Genomic DNA, 23,768 nt, shown 5'->3' on the forward strand with positions numbered 1-23,768 from the left:
TCGGCCGTGTAGCTCAAACTTCCAAATCTGACCTGATGGCCAGGGGCGTAGCTTTCGATCTGCTCCAGATGGCCAAGCGAATTGGCCCGCAGTGCAAAGCCGCCGAATACGAAAATCTATCCAGGGAGAAAGGTCTCACCCTGGATCGCATCGTTGTTGATGATCGGAGAAGCCATCGGGCCTAAAAGTGACGACACAGAGGAACTCTCAATGAAAGCACCAATGTCGGTGTCAAAACCGGCGGATCTCGGGTAGGGGGTCCCGAACTGTGCGTCTAGGCGGATGGTAACAGGAGACAAGGGACACGATGTTTTTACCCAGGTTCGGGCCCTCTTGATGGAGGTAAAACCCTACTCCTGCTTGATTAATATTGATGATATGAGTAGTACAAGAGTAGATCTACCACGAGATCAAGGAGGCTAAACCCTAGAAGCTAGCCTATGGTATGATTGTTGTTCGTCCTACAGACTAAAACCCTCCGGTTTACATAGACACCGGAGAGGGCTAGGGTTACACAGAGTCAGTTACAATGGTAGGAGATCTACATATCCGTATCGCCAAGCTTGCCTTCCACGCCAAGGAAAGTCCCTTCCGGACACGGGACGAAGTCTTCAATCTTGTATCTTCATAGTCCAGGAGTCCGGCCGAAGGTATAGTCCGGCTATCCGGACACCCCCTAATCCAGGACTCCCTCACATACCCTCAGCCCCGAGGGAGAACTACTCCCTCCTCGTCATGGAGAGCACCGGGATGATGAAGATGCCCACCGAAGAAGGATTGCCCCCTCCGGAAGGGTGCCGGAACGGGTCTAGATTGGTTTTTGGTGGGTACGGAGGCTTCTGGCAGCGGAACTCCCGATCTAATCTCTGTTCTGGAAGTTTTAGGTTACGTAGGTATATATGGGTGCAGGAGGTACGTCGGTGGAGCTACGGGGGCCCCACGAGGCAGGGGGCACGCCCTAGGGGGGTGGGCGCGCCCCCACCCTCGTGAGCAACTCCCATATCTTCTGACGTGGGGTCCAAGTCCATCAGGTGGGTTTCCTTCCAAAAATAACTTCTCCAGTTGATTTCGTTCCGTTTCGACTCCGTCTGATATTCCTTTTCTTCGAAACACTGAAATAGGCATAAAACAGCAAATCTGGGTTGGGCCTCCGGTTAATAGGTTAGTCCCAAAAATAATATAAAAGTGGATAATAAAGCCCAAAATTGCCCAAAACAGTAGATAATATAGTATGGAGCAATCAAAAATTATAGATATGTTGGAGACGTATCAAGCATCCCCAAGCTTAATTCCTGCTCGTCCTCGAGTAGGTAAATGATAAAAAGATAATTTTTGATGTGGAATGCTAGTTGGCATAATTTCAATGTAATTCTTCTTAATTGTGGCATGAATATTCAGATCCATAAGATTCAAGACAAAAGTTTAATATTGACATAAAAACAATAATACTTCAAGCATACTAACAATGCAATCATGTCTTCTCAAAATAACATGGCCAAAGAAAGCTATCCCTACAAAATCATATAGTCTGGCTATGTTCCATCTTCACCACACAAAATATTTAAATCATGCACAACCCCGATGACAAGCCAAGCAATTGTTTCATACTTTTGATGTTCTCAAACTTTTTCAATCTTCACGCAATACATGAGCGTGAGCCATGGACATAGCACTATTGGTGGAATAGAATGGTGGTTGTGGAGAAGACAAAAAGGAGAAGATAGTCTCACATCAACTAGGCGTATCAATGGGCTATGGAGATGCCCATCAATAGATATCAATGTGAGTGAGTAGGGATTGCCATGCAACGGATGCACTAGAGCTATAAGTATATGAAAGCTCAACAAAAGAAACTAAGTGGGTGTGCATCCAACTTGCTTGCTCATGAAGACCTAGGGAAATTTGAGGAAGCCCATCATTGGAATATACAAGCCAAGTTCTATAATGAAATATTCCCACTAGTATATGAATGTGACAACATAGGAGACTCTCTATCATGAAGATCATGGTGCTACTTTGAAGCACAAGTGTGGTAAAAGGGTAGTAGCATTGCCCCTTCTCTCTTTTTCTCTCATTTTTTTATTTTTTTTATTTGGGCCTTTCTCTTTTTTTATGGCCTCTTTTTTTCTCTTTTTTTTATTTGGGCTTCTTTGGCCTCTTTTTATTTATTTATTTATTTTTTCGCCCGGAGTCTCATCCCGACTTGTGGGGGAATCATAGTCTCCATCATCCTTTCCTCACTAGGACAATTCTCTAATAATGATGATCATCACACTTTTATTTTTCTTACAACTCAACAATTACAACTCGATACTTAGAAAAAAAAATATGACTCTATGTGAATGCCTCCGACGGTGTACCGGGATGTGCAATGATGCATGAGTGACATGTATGAAAGAATTATGAACGGTGGCTTTGCCACAAATACGATGTCAACTACATGATCATGCAAAGCAATATGACAATGATGGAACATGTCATAATTAACGAAACGGTGGAAAGTTGCATGGCAATATATCTCGGAATGGCTATGGAAATGCCATAATAGGTAGGTATGGTGGCTGTTTTGAGGAAGGTATATGGTGGGTGTATGATACCGGCGAAAGGCTTCTGGCGGCGGAACTCCCGATCTAATCTCTGTTCTGGAAGTTTTAGGTTACGTAGGTATATATGGGTGCAGGAGGTACATCAGTGGAGCTACGGGGGCCCCACGAGGCAGGGGGCGTGCGCCCTAGGGGGGTGGGCGCGCCCCCCACCCTCGTGAGCACCTCCCGTATCTTCTGACGTGGGGTCCAAGTCCATCAGGTGGGTTTCCTTCCAAAAATAACTTCTCCAGTAGATTTCGTTCCGTTTCGACTCCGTCTGATATTCCTTTTCTTTGAAACACTGAAATAGGCATAAAACAGCAAATCTGGGCTGAGCCTCCGGTTAATAGGTTAGTCCCAAAAAATAATATAAAAGTGGATAATAAAGCCCAATATTGCCCAAAACAGTAGATAATATAGAATGGAGCAATCAAAAATTATAGATACGTTGGAGACGTATCAATAGACATGAGTTGTCATTTGATTAACGGGATCACATCATTGGAGAATGATGTGATTGACTTGACCCATCCGTTAGCTTAGCATGATGATCATTTAGTTTGTTGCTATTCCTTTCTCCATAACTTATACATGTTCCTATGACTATGAGATCATGCAGCTCCCGAATACCGGAGGAACACTTAGTGTGCTATGAAATGTCACAACGTAACTGGGTGACTATAAAGATGCTCTACAGGTGTCTCCGATGGTGTTTGTTGAGTTGGCATAGATCAAGATTAGGATTTGTCACTCCGAGTATCGGAGAGGTATCTCTGGGCCCTCTCGGTAATGCACATCACTATAAGCCTTGCAAGCAATGTAACTAATCCGTTAGTTATGGGATGATGCATTACAGAAACGAGTAAAGAGACTTGCCGATAATGAGATTGAACTAGGTATTGAGATACCGACGATCGAATCTCAGGCAAATAACATACCGATGACAAAGGGTACAACATATATCGTTATGCGATTTGACCGATAAAGATCTTTGCAGAATATGTGGGAGCCAATATGAACATGTAGGTTCCGCTATTGGTTATTGACCGGAGACGTGTCTCAGTCATGTCTACATAGTTCCCAAACCCGTAGGTTCCACACGCTTAACGTTCGGTGACGATCGGTATTATGAGTTTATGTGTTTTGATGTACCGAAGATAGTTCGGAGTCCCGGATGTGATCACGGACATGACGAGGAGTCTCAAAATGGTCGAGACATAAAGATTGATATATTGGACGGCTATATTCGGACACCGGAAATGTTACGGGTGATTTCGGAGAAAACCGTAGTGCCGGAGGGTTACCGTAACACCCCCTCCCCCCCCCCTGCGGAACTAATGGGCGACATGGGCCTTAGTGGAGGGAGAGAGGGCCGACCAAGATAGGGCCATGCGCCCCTCCCCCTCTAGTCCGAATTGGACTAGGGAAGGGGGCGGCGCCCCCCTTTCCTTCTCCCTTCTCCTCTCTTTCCTTCCCCTTCCTCCTCCTAGTTGGAATAGGAAAGGGGGAGTCCTTCTCCTACTAGGAGGAGGACTCCTCCCCTCCTTGGCGTGCCCCAAGGGCCGGCCGGCCTCCCCCCTTGCTCCTTTATATATGGGGGCATGGGGGCACCCTAGAACACACAAGTTGATCATTGATCCCTTAACCATGTGCGGTGCCGCCCTCCACCATAATCCACCTCGGTCATATCGTTGCAGTGCTTAGGTGAAGCCCTGTTCTGGTAGCTTCATCATCACCGTCATCACGCCATCATGCTGACGAAACTCTCCCTCGACACTCAGCTGGATCTAGAGTTCATGGGACGTCACCGAGCTGAACGTGTGCAGATCGGGGAGGTGTCGTACTTTCGGTACTAGGATCGGTCGGATCGTGAAGACGTACGACTACATCAACCGCGTTGTCGTAACGCTTCCGCTTATGGTCTACGAGGGTACGTGGACAACACTCTTCCCCTCTCATTGCTATGCATCACCATGATAGATCTTGCATGTGTGTAGGAATATTTTTGAAATTACCGTGTTCCCCAACAGGGGCGCCCCCCCCAAGCCCAATCCGAATTGGGGAGGGGGGCTGGCCCCCCTTTCCTTCTCTCCCTCTTCCCTTTCCTTCCACTCCTAGTTGGACTAGGAAAGGGGGGGAACCTACTCCTAGTCGGCGCACCCCATGGGACTGGCCGGCCCCCTCCTGCAGTCCTTTATATACGGGGGAGGGGGCACCCCATAGACACATAAGTTGATATCTTAGCCGTGTGCGGTGCCCCCCTCCATAGTTTTCCATCTCGGTCATATTGTCGTAATGCTTAGGCAAAGCCCTGCGTTGGTAACTTCATCATCACCGTCAACACGCCATCGTGCTGACAAAACTCTCCCTCGGCCTCAGCTGGATGTAGAGTTTGAGGGACGTCACCGAGCTGAACATGTGCAGATCGCGGAGGTGCCGTGCGTTCGGTACTTGATCGGTTGGATCGCGAAGACGTTCGACTACATCAACCGCGTTACTTAACGCTTCCGCTTTTGGTCTACGAGGGTACGTCGACACACTCTCCCCGCTCGTTGCTATGCTTCTCCTAGATAGATCTTGCGTGATCGTAGGTAAAATTTCAAAATACTACGTTCCCCAACACGGTGCCCCCCTCCACAGTTTTACACCTCGGTCATATTGTAGTAGTGCTTAGGTGAAGCCCTGCGTCGATAACTTCATCATCCCCGTCAACACGCCGTCCTGCTGACGGAACTCACCCTCGGCCCCAGCTGGATCAAGAGTACGAGGGACATCACCGAGCTGAACGTGTGCAGATCGCGGAGGTGCTGTGCGTTTGGTACTTGATCGGTTGGATCGCGAAGACGTTCGACTACATCAACCGCGTTACTAAACGCTTCCGCTTTCGGTCTACGAGGGTACGTGGATACACTCTCCCCGCTCGTTGCTATGCTTCTCCTAGATAAATCTTGCGTGTTCGTAGGATTTTTTTTGAAATACTACGTTCCCCAACACATTCTCAATACAGAATCAATATTGTTAGATGCGTCAAATTTAATTTTCATGTTGTGTTACCTTTAGTATAGTAGATGCTGATATTGTTTGAAAGCAATATAATGTACATAAGTACACATATGTAAAGAAATACTCCCTCCGTCTGAAAAAATCTTTGTCTGAAGTCAAACTTCATAAAGGTTGACCGATTTTATGAAGAAAAACATCAACATGCCCAATACAGAATCAATATCATTAGATGCGTCAAATTTAATTTTCATGTTGTATTAACTTTAGTATAGTAGATGCTGATATTGTTGAAAGCAATATAATGTACATAAGTACACATCTATAAAGAAATACTCCCTCCCTCTGAAGAAAAACTTGTCCATCAAATGAATATATCTAGCACCAAGTTAGTGGTAAATACATCCATTTGAGAGACAAGCTCGAGACAAACTTTTTCGGACGGAGGGAGTACGATATTTTTTTAGATCATTATATATTAGTGGTCTTTTGGATCACACATTTCTTTATGGAGGAAGTATATAATATTAAATACTCATAGGTAAATGGAGTATAGTATTAATGTGAGGAAAATATAGTACAATAATAATTTACTACTAGTACAAATAATCAAAAAATAGTCAATGCGTCGGCATCGGCCCAATCACCGTTACAGCAAATTGAAAGCTTCGAGGACTCAGTTTACGGACGTAGATCTCGACACCCCTCCCCCCTCCTCCCTCCAACGGCTCTCTCCTCCTGTCCAAACCCCGATGACATTGCCTCACTAACCCCATTCCATCCTCCATCGCCGCCGCCCGCCTGCCCACCGCCGTCGCCGCCATGCCCAGGCCATCCTCCAAGACACCCTCCTCCACGTCCCAGCCGAGGAGGGCCTCCCCTTCACCCACCCCTTCCCCGGCCATCGTGCCCAGGCCCAAGAACCCCAGCGCCGTGCCGCCGCAGCCCCCTGTCGGACCTCAACTCCGGGGACGCCTCCGCCGCGCGGGCCAGATGCTTCCGCTTTCGCTTCCTCCTCTCCTCCGCCTCGGGCTCCAAGCCGCGGTGCGCGTCCACCCCGAGGACACCCGCGTCCGGCCTGATGCCCCGGGAGGAGGCCAAGAGGCGCGCGGTGGGCGCTGGCCGCCTGCCGGATCAGGCGTCGAGGGCCAAGGCGGAGCAGTGGCGGGATCGTGAACCCCGGAAGAAGGAGGGACGAGCCGATCGGTTGTCGGATCAGGAGGGTGGAGCCGGAGAAGAAGCAGCAGGGGCTGGCGAGGAGGCAGCAGCAGCAGGAGCACCTCGAGGCCGTGACGCCGAAGAGGAAGGCGAACGCGGGGTCCAACCCGTCCTCTGGAGAGACGCCCCCGAGCAACTTATTCTTCTATTGCATGCAACGATGCACATAAACATGATATCAACAAAGTTTTTTATTTTCTTTTGGCGGCTCGATATCAACAAAGATCTTAAATTTGAATTAAAAATGTTTTATCTCCTAAAGCACCTCTTTCAACTTTAACTTTCTCGTGGCAACATCTTTTAGACTAAATTCCACGTTGGTATGTTTCTACAACTTCTGTTTTTGCTGGTACTTAGATTATTATTACTCATCGAGTTATTAGTTAGTTAGTTGGCGGATTAAATTTACTTAGTTGTATGATTGCGAAAGTCAATATAGCCTAGATGGTCTATGGATATGAATGTGATTTTTATTGTTTCTGTGTTCTTTTACTGCCATGGCATTATGAATAAATATATAAGAAATTTTCTCGCCCAAAATATGACTTGCTTCATGGTACTTGTTTGAGTTGATACCTCGCCATTATGAAATTAAATGTAATTAATACAATGAATGTTATTTGCAAGATTAATCGTAATTAAAGTTATTTTCAAATTGTTGTGATGCGGTGAATGGAGTACATCATTAATACTCTCCTTGGTCCTTTTTACTCCGCATATGAGATTTGTCTAAAGTCAAACTTCATAAAGGTTGACCAATTTTATGGAGAAAAACATCAACATTCTCAATACAGAATCAATATCATTAGATGCGTCAAATATAATTTTCATGTTGTATTAACTTTAGTATAGTAGATGCTGATATTGTTTGAAAGCAATATAATGTACATAAGTACACATTTGTAAAGAAATACTCCCTCCGTCCGAGAAAAAAACTTTGTCTGAAGTCAAACTTCATAAAAGTTGACCAATTTTTTGGAGAAAAACATCAACATGCCCAATACAGAATCAATATCATTAGATGTGTCAAATTTAATCTTCATGTTGTATTAACTTTAGTATAGTAGAGGCTGATATTGTTGAAAGCAATATAATGTACATAAGTACACATCTATAAAGAAATACTCTCTCCGTCTTAAAAAAACTTGTTCATCAAATGAATATATCTAACACCAAGTTAGTGCTAGATACATCCATTTAAAAGACAAGCTTGAGACAAACTTTTTCGGACGGAGAGAGTATGAGATTTTTTTTAGATCACTGTATATTAGTGATCTTTTGGATCATACATTTCTTTATGGAGGAAGTATATAATATTAAATACTCGTAGATAAATCATGCGATCCCTTGGAGTATAGTATTAGTGTGAGAATAAGTATAGTACTATCTATCTCTCAGTTTACAAAACGTGCGCGTACTTCTAGGTCGTCAATTTGACCAACCTAATACACGTCATATATTACAAAAAATATACCAATATAAACTTCAGATGTTCTATTTTTAAACAATATAATTTTTGTGTTATATAGTTTATATTAGGGTAATAAAATTGACAACCTAGATATACGCGTAGGACTTATAAACTGAAAGGAGGTAGTACAACAATAATTTACTACTACAACTAATAAAAATAATAATCAATGCGTCGTCATCGGCCCAATCGCCGTTACAGCAAAACAAATTGAATGCTTCGAGGGCTCAGTTTACGGACGCAGATCTCGATACCCCTCCCCCCTCTCCTCCAACGGCTCTCTCCTCCTGTCCAAACCCCGATGACATCGCCCCATTAACCACATTCCATCCCCCCTCGCCGCCGCGCGCCCTGCCCACCGCCGTCCTCGCCGCCGCCATGCCCAGGCCATCCTCCAAGGCACCCTCCTCCACGTCCCAGCCGAGGAGGGCCTCCCCTTCGCCCACCCCTTCCCCGGCCACCGCGCCCAGGCCCAAGAACCCCGGCGCCGCGGCGCAGCGCCGCCGCAGCCCCCTGTCGGACCTCAACTCCGGGGACGCCTCCGCCGCGCGGGCCGGATGCTTCCGCTTCCTCCTCTCCTCCGCCTCGGGCTCCAAGCCGCTGTGCGCGTCCACCCCGAGGACCCCCGCGTCCGGCCCGGCGCCCCGGGCGGAGGCCAAGAGGCGCGTGGCGGCCGCTGGCCATCTGCCGGATCAGGAGTCGAGGGCCAAGGCGGAGCAGGGGCCGGATCGTGACCCCAGAAGACGGAGGGACGAGCCGATCGGTTGTCGGATCAGGAGGGTGGAGCCGGAGAAGAAGCAGCAGGGGCGGGCGAGGAGGCAGCAGCAGCAGGAGGATCACCTCGAGGCCCTGACGCCGGAGAGGAAGGCGGACGCGGGGTCCAATCCGTCCTCCGGAGCGACGCCCCCGATCCACGCTTCGATCTCGCCGGAGGTGCTGGCCGGCGGCGCCGCGACGCCGGCGTGCTTCGCGGCCGGGCACCACGTCGTGCCAGGCGTCCGCGACCGGCGCAAATGCCGGGCGAGGGGCATCCTTGACATCGCCGGCGAGGGCACCAGCGAGGAGCTCGACTGTGAGCCGTCCCGGGCGTCGATCCACTGGCTGTCCTCGCCATCGGGCGAGGCCGGTACGTGTTCGACGAAATGCGGAAAGGAGGCGTCAGTCATCTGGCTGTCATCTCCACGCGATGAAGGTGCCACGTGTTTGTTCGACGACGAGATCTTCCTGCCCAAATGCTCATCGGAGGACGCATTCTGGGAACTCTTCCCGGGGCTGTTGGGTTCGCCGGTCCTTGGAGGTCTGCTGGATTTTGACACGCCGGCGTCGGAATTGTCCGAAACGACACCATCGTCCGGATTCCTTCCGGTGCAGAGGACACCGAGCACTGGTGACAGCATTAGCCCCTTCTCGCTTATTGTGAAGAGGGCATCGTCGCATTCCTCTAGGCTAAGCTCCTTGTGTGCCCAGCGAGGACTGGGCAGCAGCTATGGCAACGATTCGGCAACAGATCCGACACGGATCTCTGGCGAGTCATGGTCTGAAAATGGCAGCACAGGCAAGTGCTCAGGGTTAGCGAGGGTTAGCAGTCGCCCACTAACGAGGATGGACCCAGTGGTAGAATGCCTCGAGATGATGAGTTTGTCCCCAAGGCCCGGGGATGCTGATTATGATCAAAATGATGAAGATGGTGCCCTGCCTGCTACATTGCCTGAGCTCAGCTTCCAGTTTGCTGGTGCTTCGACACCTCTGGAATCCATAGACCTGAGCTCTTTCAAGAGATCTCCTTGTGACACAGAATTGAAGGGGAAGGAGGCAAGTTTCCGGAAGCCGGCATCAACCGAGGCTCGGATATCTTGGCGAGAAGGGCTAGTCAGCAGAATATTTGATATGGGTGATCTGGATTGCTGCCAATGGTTGTCTGATGATGAAGATGGACCACTTATCCCGGGCAATGTCGAGGCGTTGCCCGATACAGCTTTGCAGCCAGGCAGTGCTTGTTGCCTGCAGGAGGATAGCAAGCAATCTGGCTTCGGCTCCGTCGAGTTTGGTTGCAGTGACGGTGGATTAAATTATGACAGTAGCAAGGCCACTCCAAACCCTGTTCAAGTGGCAGAGTCTATGAGAGCAGAAGGATTCGAGCTCGTCTCGTCCGATGACTCGGATTGGACTCTCTTGTACAAGAATGGCTTGTTTGAAACATGAGGTTAGAGGGTTATATCCTTGTTCAGATGTTGTGTACTACTAGTTAGTTTATGTCAGGAGGAAGCACATGATTTTGGGATCTTGTGTTTGCCCCTCCCAGCCTTGTATACTTATTTTCAAGATATGAGTTCATCTTTATCTTTTTTCGGCAGCGCATGTAAATATTATTGTTGGCAGATGAACATTTGTTTCTGGAATATAATCACTCCTGGTTCATTTTAGAACCCAGTGAGCTCACAGTTCAGAGTAACATGAGTATGGGCGTATGGCAGCAGCCACTGGCTGGGTGGCATTCGACATGTAATTCTTCTGAACAAGTACGCATCAGAAAGCAGTAATCTGGAGTTTACGGTGTTCTGATATTCTGATATTCTTGGAAGAACATCACAGTCCTTCATAAACTTGTTTCTCTAAAATTCAGTATCTGCGGATATTCTTGGAAGAACATCAGAGTCCTTCATAAACTTGTTTGTCTAAAATTCAGTATCTGCGGATATTCTTGGAAGAACTTCACAATCCTTCATAAACTTGTTTGTCTAAAATTCAGTATCTGCGTCCTTGAGGTTCTTGGAAGAACACACCCACACGGCATGGTTTGTTCTCTTGACAGGCATGCATTGGGTCCTGAGGCGCCTTGAGGTTTCTTCCATTGGTTTCATTTCTGAAAGAAACCTGAAGTTTGCTCCTACCCAGTTCAGTTCCATATAAAATGAAAGGGTTTGTCCTGTGATTTTTTTTATTGAGTTGGGGTTCGTCCTACTCGCAAAACAAAAAAAAAGAGTTGGGGGTTCGTCCTGTGATGATGTGCAGAAATTGTACGATGATTTGCATATGGTACCCAACAATTTTGGTGAAAATGGAAAATTTTGACCCTTTTCTAAAACTAAAGCAACAAATAAATCGAATCTGCACAAAATTCATGAAATTACCCTTTTACACGACGCCCCGGGCTGGGGTGCCATGCTCCTGGCCTGAGGCGCCATACTTGATTGGCGCGGCAGCTACCTCGACAAAAGGGTCAATGCCATCTAGAATGACATTTCAGGTTCAGGCGTCATGAAAAAAAAGGTCATTCTGTGAAAATATTTTCAGATCCGGTTCATTTCGTGCCGAGTTTCAGAAAAGGGTAATTGCGGGTGCGGACTGCGGACGGCCGGCCCTGACGTAGGTGCGCCAGCGTTGCACCTGCACTGCTGCGATGACTGCAGCCGACGCACCGTGGCATGCATCAATACGAGCGTGCGCGGCTGCCGTAGGTGCGGTGGGAACAAGAGAGCGTGCGCTTCGCCGTCCCGCTGCCACGTGGGCCCCGCCAAACCAGCATCAAACCCTATCCCACTCCTTTGGTCTTGGCGGCTTTGGCGCTTTGCATCTCTCCCAGCCCCAGTCGTCGTCGGCGCGGCCGCAGAATCCGAGATTAGGGTCCGCGGTCGAGAAGAAGGAGGCGGCGATGATGGCCTGCCGGCTACGGCTCCACCAGCGTAGGAGCTCCCTCCCCCTCCTGAATCTTCTTCTCTATCCTTTTTCTTTTCCTTTTTTCGTTTTGCATACACCAGACCAGAGCTCCGCCGCCGCAATGTTTTGCCCGTCTTCTTCGTTTGCTGCCTTCCATGAAATTTCTCTGTATTCATGAAGTTAGAGCACCCATCCCTCAAATATTACTTGAGCTGTTGCAAATGTTTCTTCTGGGGAGTATATCGTTCCGTCGTTTAATCAACCAGGTGCTCTTTTCTTCCACAGTTAGGCTGGTTGGAGTCCGGCCGACCTGCTGCTTTCCGTCCAGGAACTTGGCGGCTGTCAAATCCCAGAAAATCCAGCCCCCAAAGAAGTAAGCTCCCAGCTTTTCTATGTTTTTCCTCCTTATTTCAAGATTTCTCATTTCAGTGCTAGGGAATAACTGCCAGTGCCTTGTAGATTGATTAACAGTTGGCAATGGTATCATGTGTGGTACTGGTGTATGCCTCATTCATGTTCCTTATCTCTGTTCTTGTCTAGGATGATTGATTGTGATGCTAGTATATTCGGAACATCAATAATAAGCACGCCGTTGCAGCAACATTTTCATACTAGATTGCAAGGTGGGTATGTAGTAATACAATAAGATACACCAGTTTCAGCCTCTAGTTACTCTTGTGTCATTTATTACCTGGCAACTTCATTTTCGCATCTTATTGATGTGATGGTTATCTCAGTTTATTCATATATAAGAGGGATGCAGTTATGGTACAAATGGGTGTCGGTAGGATGATGATCTTCAATCTCTTTGGAATATATTGTTCAACTATTATATATTTTTTGTTCTTCTCACTCAGGAAAAAGCGATTGGATGAGGCGTGCCTTGAGAGGTATCAACAATACAGTAGAACGTACATCCAGTCATGGATTCTTCAGGGTTAGTTTTCCCACACAATTTTCTTGTGCATTTGAATCTTCATAACCTACACTTACATACTTGCATAAATTAATTGGGTACTTTACGTTTTAATAACCTATGCTTCAAGAAGCAAACTCAGAGCATGCCATATAAACCGAAACATATGGCATGCTATTAGCTTCTCATGCTGAACGAAATCTGGAAAGAATGAGCCTGGCCCTTGTGAATGGCTACTCTTGCTCATATATTGGTGAAACTAGATTAGCAAACACCGAAAGAAAAGGTGCACTTCTGAAACGAAGGTAGATTTGACTTGTTTGTGCACTGGTCTAAATGGTGAGTTGCAACATCACTGGTGCACAGGAGGCTTGCGTTTTAGTTCAAGCCGAACGGCATGAACAAGAAAAAAAACGTCACAGGAGGCTTGTGTGTTGGTTCAAGCCGAGCGGCATGCTCGAGAAAAAAAAACGTGAAATAGCCATGATGCACCTGAAACACTGTCTTCTTGATGTCCGGCAGGTGTGTATGAACGGGATTATACCTGTGGCCATTAAACTCATCAAGGAGTTCGTCCGCCATGGGCATCGGGATTTTGTCCTTGACAATTATGTCGTTGAGTGCTACATAAATACGGATGTCCATGACTCATTGTTGCTTCTTGACAATATGGACCAAGTAAAGCTCCGAGTTGCCATGGTGTTTGATGCTTTGCATAGCATGTTGTCGCACTGACTTTGAATCTCATCCTCCTGGACGGTTAGCAGCATGGTTCTTTACAGAGGACTAACAAACCAAATATCTTATCTCTAATTGGCTTAAGGCCCAGGCTAAGGATACCTTATCTCTAACTGACAACTTCCTAATTTGAATGGTACTATTCCTAACTTTAAGATGACAGGGATTATATCCCTTAATTGGAGCCAACTAGGGCTTCCTTATTCCTTCTGCTAGTAAAAACTATGCCTTATTAGCCATCTAGTCGTCTGTCTCCTGCATGTCTACATTGGTATCGCCTCTAGTGTGTTAATATAGGTTTTGTTGAATTGGTTGGGCGAAAGTTCAAATTCGCGGCACTTGAACTTCCCTATTGCATTAGGTTATATACTTGTATGTGCTTCTCATGCTACTGCCACATTTGATATGTGCAAGCAATTTCTGGAATTATTTAGGCACTTACCCTTTCAGATGTGACCTTTTAACCTTATATACTCAACCTTGTGAATGCTCTAGGTAAGGTCCATGTAAACGGAAGGGTCGTGAACAAAGCTGGAACACAAGTATCTGACAAGTCAGTCATAGAAATCAAGGCTGAAATCCCGAAATATGTATGTAGGTGATGCTCTAAATAATTAGCTTTATATTTAGGTTCATTATCCTATAAAAATGTAATAGCAGCATCAGGTTCATAATCGTATCATTTGTTGTGACCTAATTCAGGGCTGGGCATAAGCTTGAGGCAGCTATCAAAGAATTTGGAGTTGACTGTGATGGAAAGATAGCCCTTGATTCAGGGCTGTCTACAGGTGGTTTTACCGACTGTTTACTTCAGCATGGGGCATCACATGTGTACGGTGTTGATGTTGGCTATGGACAGGTTACATTACTCATTGAGATGTCCATTTTTTATCCAGCTCCTCTGCTTTATTTTGTCAGTGAGTTTGGTTGCTACCTATTGGAGCAGCATAACTATTTAAATCTCAATATGCTCTACTTATTTTCAGGTGGCTGAAAAAATTCGTGTGCATGAAAATGTCTCAGTAATTGAACGTACAAACTTGAGACATCTTACTAAGCTGCCACAACTGGTTGACCTGGTGACGTTGGACCTATCATTCATCTCAATTCTTGTGGTATGATTTGCTGTGCACATGGTTATGATACATTTACAGTGGCCTTATCATATGCTCGTAATTCACTACAGTTAATGAAGGAGTGCGCTAGGCTGTTTCTGATTTGTTGCTCTGTTCCTTAATTGTGCTTCTATGCATGAGATTACCTTTTGATATGCTTTCTCCACATGGTTAGTGTGATGTAAATCAGCATGCTGTAAAATCAAGTTCATGTGACGCAACCCAATCAACTGATAGAGGACCAGCTTAATTGTGTTGGTGTATGCATTGTAGCTGTAAGGTTTTAGTTTGCATTTAGGGACACTAGTTCAGCTTCACTGATCAAAATAGTAAAATGCATGCATTAGGAAGAAGGCGGTTCTGTGGTAAACTGGTAATAACGAGGTGTACACCCCTTTGCAATTCTTTTTGTGCCGTTTTTTACGTTCTTCGGTATTGTGCTTCTGTTTTTCATGCTCTCCAATATTTTGCATGCGTAAGGGCCTTCACTGTCAGCTTAAAGAAATTACTGTAACACACATGTTGTCCAGTATTTAGTTATACTATCTGTGGATTCTAGGTTATGCCTGCAGTGGTCAAAGTAATGAAGACAGACTCAACATTGATAACACTTATCAAACCTCAGTTTGAAGCTCGTAGATCTCAGGTATAAAACAAGTTTCCTCTTAGGTTTCTTAATAACTTTTCAGTTGATCATCATATGGAAAAGTACAGTAATACTGATGCACAAGCCACCGTATCTGTTTTTATCCTGTTCAGGTAGGAAAAGGTGGGATTATTCGAGACCCTCTGGTTCATAAGGAGGTAAGAAATTGATATTTTTCTTTCTGGTTTACTTCTGTTGCGTATCCTGTTTGTGCCTTACTAATGGCATTGAGCTTTTCATGGATTATTTGTCATTCCTTTTTGTGATTTCCCCTTGGCCAAGGCTACCACAAATCTTCTGCTTGATTACGATGGATTCCTGTTTTTCTCCCTTGAAATCCACCAGCAAATAGTACACTTCCAAATAAGAAAAATTTCGCCTTGGAATATCGGACTATCCTGAGATAGGATCCCATGCGTGTAGTGTTTGTTTGTTGTTTTCTTTTACCTGAAGTAGACCAACCTATTCAATCGATTCATTACAGGTGTTAGATAGGATAATTTCAGGCGTTGAGCAGTTTGGATTTCGCAATGGGGGCTGGATCAAGTCTCCGCTGAAGGGCGCAGAAGGGAACACAGAGTTTCTTGCCTGCTTCGAGAGGATCCCAATGCCAGAGCCACACACTGAGGCAGAAGCAGGGGCAGAGGCAGAGGCGGCGGCGCAGGCGGAGGCAGAGCCAGAGGCAGTGGTTGAAGCACAGGCACAGGCAGAGGCAGAGCCAGAGCCAGAGGAAACATGATTCTTATTATTATGTCCACGGCATGGCAAATTTTTTTTAGAGAATAGCTGGAGAATCCTGAAGTAGACCAAGGAAGTTATAAGAGATTAGCATGCTGTGATATGAGAGATCCTCAATCAAGTTATACCGAGATTTTTTTGCATATGCTGTTGCGAAGCTCAAAAATTGCATTCTGCAAGACCGACAAAGGAGATTCAGACATGACAGGCAGGTACTCAGTTGTATACAAAATGGAAATGGAATGAAACAATTAGCTCCAGTGTTTTTTTTTATTTTTATTTTATATCTTAGCATAGCATACGGGATGTGCTCCCTGTGCACCGAGAAGGTAGAACACAGTTCCGCTTACAGTCTTGTACCTTTTGTGATTTTGCTACGAAGGCGAATACATTCACCGCAGTTCGTTCCACTGATCTGACGAAGCGATTTGAACTGGAAAATGTTCAAGATGATGTGCAACCTCTCTCTGCTGCTATTTCCTTTTATTTTCATTTTCTATCTGTGCAGGTGGGTTGTCTGTTGTGTCCAACCTACAAGGTTCATCGAGTAGTTAAGAGTATTATTATCATTGGAAATTTGTTACCGACCCTTGTTTCCACTGTAAGTGCGTGGAGAATCTATGTCCTCAGAAACTTCTCTGAAACAGGATAGCGTTGAATTCTTAACGGATTGTGTGATCTCCTCATGCTATGACAAGTCACATTTTCGTATATTGCTGCACCTGTAAACTGACCTGAAAAGGTTCTTGGATCTCCTTTCCAGCAGTGGGTCTAAATTCAGTGTTGGAATGGCAACAAAACATTGCATTTGCATGGGTTCCTAGTCTAAATGCAGGCAATAGAGTGTGATTAAGCACCAAAGTATGTTCCGTTCTTGGAGAACAAGAATCAGATGCATAGAAAATGCAGAGAGATCTGTGCCAGACAGACAGATCCACATGAGCCCCCAGAAATCTAGCTAGTTCCAGGAAGATTCCTTTGCATGATAGTACGACTTGAGAAATAGTACTAGTCTCATCTGCACTTCAAATGATAGATTGCATTGTAGGCTGCTACCATCTCCAAGGTCAACGAGTAGGATAAGTATTGGGCTAGCATTGGACTGGTAAAAAAATGGTTTCACTGCATGCAAGCCAAAACATTTTTTTCTTCCGGATAATCAAGAAGTTAACTGATTCAGTTAACTCTCTTTCCAGATATGAGAATTATCACAAGTTTGGCTATTGGGCTTGGCTGACTTACACATTGTTTTTCCCTTTGAGTTTAACACAAACATAGAACATCTGAACAATCACCCCCCCCCCCCCCCCCTCTCTCTCTTTTTTCATATATGGCTTTTTTCTCTTTGCGGGGAACCTTCATATATGGGTATACAAACTAATGGACTTCCATTAACTGAGTAGTCCACTTGCCATTGGCCAGACAACGTAGCATTATAATAGGGCTTTGACAAGATTGAGATGAGTACATCGAGTAGGGCATTTTGAGATGATAATTCGTGCATTTTTAATAGTGAACAGTCCTTATATTGTTCACCATTTTTAGAATCATGATTTTGTCTTTTTTGTGTAGCTCTCACCATAATCTATACCATCTTCAAATTTGACACACATGTAACATACATCCGTATGAACGTGTCTGATTTTTTTTAGATTTTTTCAGAACTTCAAAATGTGATTTTTGAATTTCTTTTTAGAAGAGCTCCATGGAGCTCATCCTCCATTTAGCATTTTCAGAGTACAGCTCATTATTATTTTTCAAGGTCAGCAACTAAAAAAAGTAGAATGCGGGCTGAAATATGCTTGTTTATATAGACATCTTTTTCTGTGTGAAAGTTATACATCTAACTTCATGCCCTTTTGTGATAAAAAGAAAACTTCGTGCTCTAGCTCATTGCATGCTAGCTTATGAACATTATAAATTACAATATTCACATGATGCAAACTGAATTTCCAGTTCGCTCATTTCCCCGCCCAGAAAATCCATGACAGGACGTGTCCCTTTCGTTTCCTTCCCTAATCCTAGGCGGCTAGGGCAAACTTTTTCCTCCAGACTTCACCGACGAGCCTGTGGATACGCCTCCCCTCTCCCTGCCACTCCGGTGGCAGTATCGGGGAGGAGAATCTCGATGCCTCCTCACCCCTCCCGTTAGTAGTTTAGGTTAGGGTTTTTAGTCCTCACAAGTGTGATGCTCGGGCGGATGGCGGCTCTTCTACTTTGAGTTTGTCTTCGGGGCTTCGATACTCCTCGAATTCATCCGTTTGGATGTACTCGACGGAGCTCCAATGTAGATTCTTGTCGTCTTCTTGGGGTGGTGAGGTTAGAGTTTCTCGTCATGTATCGAAATTTGGTGTCAGATACTTCAGATCTATGCAAGGGTTCAACAACGACGACTGCGGTTCCAGTGCACTGGTGGGCATGTGCACGAAGACTTTCCAGTTGTCATCGACAAGGTCAAGCGGCTCCGGTGGGAGCGGTGACGACGGCGCGTCGACGGCTCGTTCTGAGAGTAGTGGTGTAAGAATCTCGTTGTACTTTTTTATGTTTAAGATGTACTCCCTCCATTTCTAAATATAAGTCTTTTTAGAAGATTAATATGGACTACATACCAAGCGAAATGAGTGAATCTCACTCTAAAATCCGTCTATATACATCCGTATCTAATTCACACTGAAATCTCTGAAAAAACTTATATTTAAGAAACGGAGAAAGTACTTTCGATGAACTTTTATAACATATCTGATCGTTTTCGCAAAAAAATGTCCATGACAGAGTAAGAATGTACCTTGTACTTCATCCGTAAACAAATATAAGAAGTAGTGATCTAAACACTCTTATATTGCTTTACAAGGGAGTACTTTGTTTTGGAAGGTTCTTTGAATTGGACCCGGAGCATGTGGCTTTACTAGGAATCAAGAATCCAAGAGAAAAAAAGGATTCAGTGCATCCACTCGACATGACTAAACTGTGGCCATGTGGGAGTGCCATCCAATCAGAGACCAACTAGCTTAGGTTGTCTGCTTGGCAATGTACAACGAACAGATATGTTCCGAGAGAGCCATACCTACGATAATGGTGTCGACGAATGGGCAATATGGCTGTTAAAGAAGAGGGGCAATATGGTCCACCATTACAGAAGCTTCCGAAGGAGAGCGGATTAGCGAGTCCTTTTATTTGAAAATAAGTATATAGCAAATGCAGCTAATAGTTCAAAATAAAAGGAAACATTCCCCTAAAAAAAGAATTGGTAAATTGCATTAACCATCTTTTGACATCATCAATACAATGAGAAGGACTCTCCAACAATAGCGCCTTCAGAAAGGGAACAAAGTTCAAGCACCGCCGTTGCCGGATCCAACCACTCAAGGCCAGATCATGAGTTTTCATCCTTAAGAACAATTTCGAGCAATTCATTCAACAAGATAACGACACAAAAAACATGTCATTGGCATATATAACCAACAAGGGCCAGACCTTGTATTTTCACCCGAGCTTAAGAAGCACCACCAAATCAAAGTTATCTTGTGTTTTCGCCATCACTTTTCATAATCCCAACAACCACATGTATAAGTTGGTCATAACATGAGATGCGACAAAAATGAATACCATGGATGCACAAGCACACAGTCGAGCCGTGACAAGAATTTGTCTCCACCAACAGCTCCGAACAACGAAGGATGCCTCGGCGCATTGCAATGGAAAATGAAGGATGAAGGTCACAGACACTGCAAAATACCAAGTCAAGACACAGCGGTAGCCCTGCACCGTCCTCATATGTGGCGGCATAATCAGTCAGCAAAACATACCCGTCGTTGCCACCAGACATGAAAATCCAAGATCCCCGGCTCCATCTCAACAATTAGCTACAACGCAGGACCATGCCGTCACGTGCGCCCGAGTAGAGACCCACCATATCAGGACGTAGCAGGCTGACGCTGCCACCGGCGTACCTGCAGATGGGATCGTAGCGACCGACTCTCATGACCAGAGATTACCAACTCGGCCAGACAATCCATCGCTGCCACTACATATCAATGTCTGATGGTTCAAGCCATCGTCCATAGGTTGCACCCGCGGAGCAATGTTACCAAACACCGGATCGGGCCCGATCCGCTCTACGTGAAGCAGCCACAATGGCCTCGAGTACCCAGCTAGTGAGAGGCACCGCATCACCAGGCGAACCTTCATGCCGCCGCACTGCCTAGCGCCTCCACCCGTGCCAAACACGCGCTTGCAAAGCCCCGCCCCCGCATGCCTGCAACACGCGCACGAGGCACCGCCGATCTCCGCCAGGAATCGCCGCCCCAACCATAGGAAGGTCATGAGAAGACCCTCCGCCTTCATTGTCGGCCGCGTGGGCTTCGTCTGGCGGTGGAGCAGGATCAGGATGGAAAAGTTAGTTACTCCCTCCATTCGCAAATATAAGATGTTTTTGAATATTTTAATATGAACTACATATGTATTGAAATAAGTGAACAAACACATTGAACATGTCTATATACATTCAATTCAGAAAAAGTTAGAACATCTTATACTTGTGAAGGGGGGAGTACAACATAGCCTATCCATACATTTTCATAACTATTGGCAACTATGTTTGTATAAATTTGCTGGCATTGATTCTACGCCATCAAGTAAAAATACAGTGATAGTCGTGCCAAGAAAAGAACACATCCTTCAAAGAATGCAGAAAAGTACTTTTAACGTCCGTTACATTCAAAATTAGATGAAACCTTTTTTTTGAAAAAATAGGGGGGGGGGGGGCTGAAGGTTCCAAAGGCTGGCATTAATATTGCAAATCATTGCAACACTGCACAAAGGACCAAAGAAAGTAATTTTCTGGCTCTTCATGTTTGCAGACATGACCCCAAAGACGATAGAAAAAGACAATCCAGTCTCGACGCAAACTGCGACCTCGTCAAAAATGTTTTGGCCACCATCTCTGACCAAAAACCATGCCATTGGCAGGCGAGCCTCCCTAGAATGAAGGTTGAAAATGGCGGCCACAAAGGGTAGGATGACAGTGATCAACCCTAGCATGCCAATAAATACACAAAGATACTTAATGAGTTGATCAACTCTGACCATTGAGGTCGCTACAGAGTTCGAAGAGAGATGAACAACATCCATGCCAAATTACTTATACCCGCAATGCTCCAAATCGGAAGGGCTGGAACGAGGATTTGCATTAGTATCACCTTTCGTCTCCATGACGACGAAGAAAAAAGGGGATGGGGAATATGATTCAGCTTGATCTTGTTGGGAATCGTTGCATGGACAACAAAAAAAATTCTATTCACACGCAATGATCTATCCATGGAGATGCATAGTAATGAGGGGGAGAGTGTGTCTACGTACCCTCGTAGACCGTAAGCGAAAGCATTTCACAACGCAGTTGATGTAGTCGAACTTCTTCGCGCTTCAACCGATCAAGTACCGAACGCACAACACCTCCGTGTTCTGCACACATTCAGCTCAATGACGTCCCTGAAAGGATCGAGAAGTGGAGTCTAGAGGAGGGGTGAATAGACTCTGCTTAAGAAAAGTTGCAGTTTTTAATTTCTTTAGGTTTAAGTAGAGTTTTGGCATAAGTTTAAACATTCACAATACATATCAAGCAAGCATGGCAAGAGTATATGAGTAGCGGAAAGTAAAGCATGCAAGTTGCAAGTATGTAAGGGGATGGGATTGGAGTGTGCAAACGCAATTGGAGCCACGGAGATTTTTGGCGTGGTTCCGATAGGTGGTGCTATCGTACATCCACGTTGATGGAGATTTCAACTCACGAAGGGTAACGGTTGCGCGAGTCCACGGAGGGCTCCACCCACGAAGGGTCCATGAAGAAGCAACCTTGTCTATCCCATCATGGCCGTCGCCCACGAAGGACTTGCCTCACTCAGGTAGATCTTCACGAAGTAGGCGATTTCCTTGCCCTTACAAACTCCTTGGTCCAACTCCACAATCTTGACGGAGGCTCCCAAGTGACACCTAACCAATCTAGGAGACACCACTCTCCAAGAGGTAACAAACGGTGTGTTGATGATGAACTCCTTGCTCTTTTGCTTCAAATGATAGTCTCCCCAACACTCAACTCTCTCTCACAGGATTTGGATTTGGTGAAAAGATGATTTGAGTGGAAAGCAACTTGGGGAAGGCTAGAGATCAAGATTTATGTGGTTGGAGTGGAATATCTTGACCTCAACACAAGTGTAGGTGGTTCTCTCTCAGAAAATGTATGTTGGAAGTGTAGGAATGTTCTGATGGCTCTCTCACAAATGAAGAGTGGGTGGAGGGGTATAAATAGCCTCCACACAAAATCTAACCGTTACACACAAATCACCAAACTCGGTGGGACCGAATCATGAAACTCGGTCAGACCGATTTAGTTCATAATGTGACCGTTAGGCATTTCGGTGGGACCGACATAATCGACTCGGTGGGACCGATGTGCTAGGGTTAGGGTAAAGCCTCATCTCGGTTTGACCGATTATACAAACTCGGTGGGACCGATTTGGGTAATAAGCAAAACAGAGAGTTGGCCGAGCAAACTCGGTGGGACCGATTATCGGTGGGACCGAAATTATTGAAATAGGCAACAGAGAGTTTGCAAGCCCATCTCGGTGAGACCGAGATCCCATCGGTGAGACCGAACTGATTAGGGTTTCTGGCAGTGGCTATGTCAAGAGAACTCGGTGGCGCCGGATAGAAAGTTTCGGTGGGGCCGAGTTTGACTTTTGGTTTGGGACATATGTGGATATGAGAAAGTGGTTGAGGGCTTTGGAGCATATCACTAAGCACTTTGAGCAAGCAAGCCATCGAGCAACATCTCATCCCCTCTTAATAGTATTGGCTTTCCTATGGACTCAATGTGATCTTGGATCACTAAAATAAAATGTTGAGTCCTGAGCTTTGAGCTTGAGCCAATCCTTTGTCCTCAGCATCTTGAAGGGGTTCCACATCCTCTAGTCCATACCACTCCATTGTTGAACTTATTTGAAACATACTAGGTAGAAGCATTAGTCCAACAAGAGATATGTTAACATTAATTACCAAAATCACCCAAGGAGCACTTGTGTTTTCAATCTCCCCATTTTTGGTAATTGATGACAACATATATCAAAGCTTTAGATAAAGATACAGAGAATAACAAGTAAAGCTTTGGAAAGACATGTAACATGAATAGGCTCCCCCTACATGTATGCAATCATGTAAATATGGAATATAGGAGCATGTGAATGCATAAGCATGACAGAGTAAGCAATGTGTTACATGTATCTTGGCTATATGCATCAGAGCAAATGATGTGAATATACGAAATGTACCTTCATGCTCATGAGTCCTTCTTGCAAACAGTATGTACATCAGCAAGAAAATCCTCATACACATGACTGTGATAAATATACTTACCTTGTGGTCTTGAGTTGGCTTAGGAAGGAATGGACTTGAGTAAACAAGGTTAGATAACACAGATACACCTACTAGCCAGAGCGAACAGAAGAAACCACAAGAGTACCAAGACTGGGATGACATGTAGAGAGTGAGTACTTAGTACTCTATTGGATATAGACATGTCCCCAAAGGTAAAGATGTGCAATGAATTCAAGAATTTCCATCCCTTAGATGTCTTGCTCCCCCTGAATTTAGCATGGGATACTGGGAGAAGATAGGGAACAGAAAATCAGAA

The 23,768-nt window shown here is 45.3% G+C and overlaps 2 protein-coding genes across 2 annotated transcripts; both read left to right on the plus strand.

Moving 5' to 3' along the window:
- Positions 1-8,514: 8,514 nt before the first annotated feature.
- Positions 8,515-10,726, plus strand: LOC125550714 (GPI-anchored adhesin-like protein). The gene has a single exon (XM_048713784.2). The coding sequence runs from the start codon at positions 8,653-8,655 to the stop codon at positions 10,474-10,476; it is 1,824 nt and encodes a 607-aa protein (XP_048569741.1). The 5' UTR covers positions 8,515-8,652; the 3' UTR covers positions 10,477-10,726.
- A 958-nt stretch (positions 10,727-11,684) lies between these two features.
- On the plus strand, positions 11,685-16,537 carry LOC125550713 (bacterial hemolysin-like protein). Its single transcript, XM_048713783.2, has 9 exons — positions 11,685-11,957; positions 12,217-12,304; positions 12,789-12,868; positions 14,081-14,183; positions 14,288-14,444; positions 14,572-14,700; positions 15,260-15,346; positions 15,460-15,504; positions 15,831-16,537. The coding sequence occupies exons 1-9, from the start codon at positions 11,927-11,929 to the stop codon at positions 16,083-16,085; spliced, it is 975 nt and encodes a 324-aa protein (XP_048569740.1). The 5' UTR covers positions 11,685-11,926; the 3' UTR covers positions 16,086-16,537.
- Positions 16,538-23,768: the final 7,231 nt, after the last annotated feature.

Source organism: Triticum urartu, chromosome 4A (assembly GCF_056163025.1).
Source record: "Triticum urartu cultivar PI428250 chromosome 4A, HENAU_Tu73, whole genome shotgun sequence".
Taxonomy (NCBI): domain Eukaryota; kingdom Viridiplantae; phylum Streptophyta; class Magnoliopsida; order Poales; family Poaceae; genus Triticum; species Triticum urartu.

What these genes read in the sequence shown, in the direction of transcription:
- LOC125550714 (XM_048713784.2), top strand. Translation starts at nt 8,653, where the DNA reads ATGCCCAGGCCATCCTCCAAGGCACCCTCCTCCACGTCCCAGCCGAGG.
- LOC125550713 (XM_048713783.2), top strand. Translation starts at nt 11,927, where the DNA reads ATGATGGCCTGCCGGCTACGGCTCCACCAGC. An exon ending in TTGATGTTGGCTATGGACAG is followed by an intron (nt 14,445 to 14,571) that starts GTTACATTACTC and finishes ACTTATTTTCAG; the next exon opens with GTGGCTGAAAAAATTCGTGT. An exon ending in CATTCATCTCAATTCTTGTG is followed by an intron (nt 14,701 to 15,259) that starts GTATGATTTGCT and finishes TGTGGATTCTAG; the next exon opens with GTTATGCCTGCAGTGGTCAA.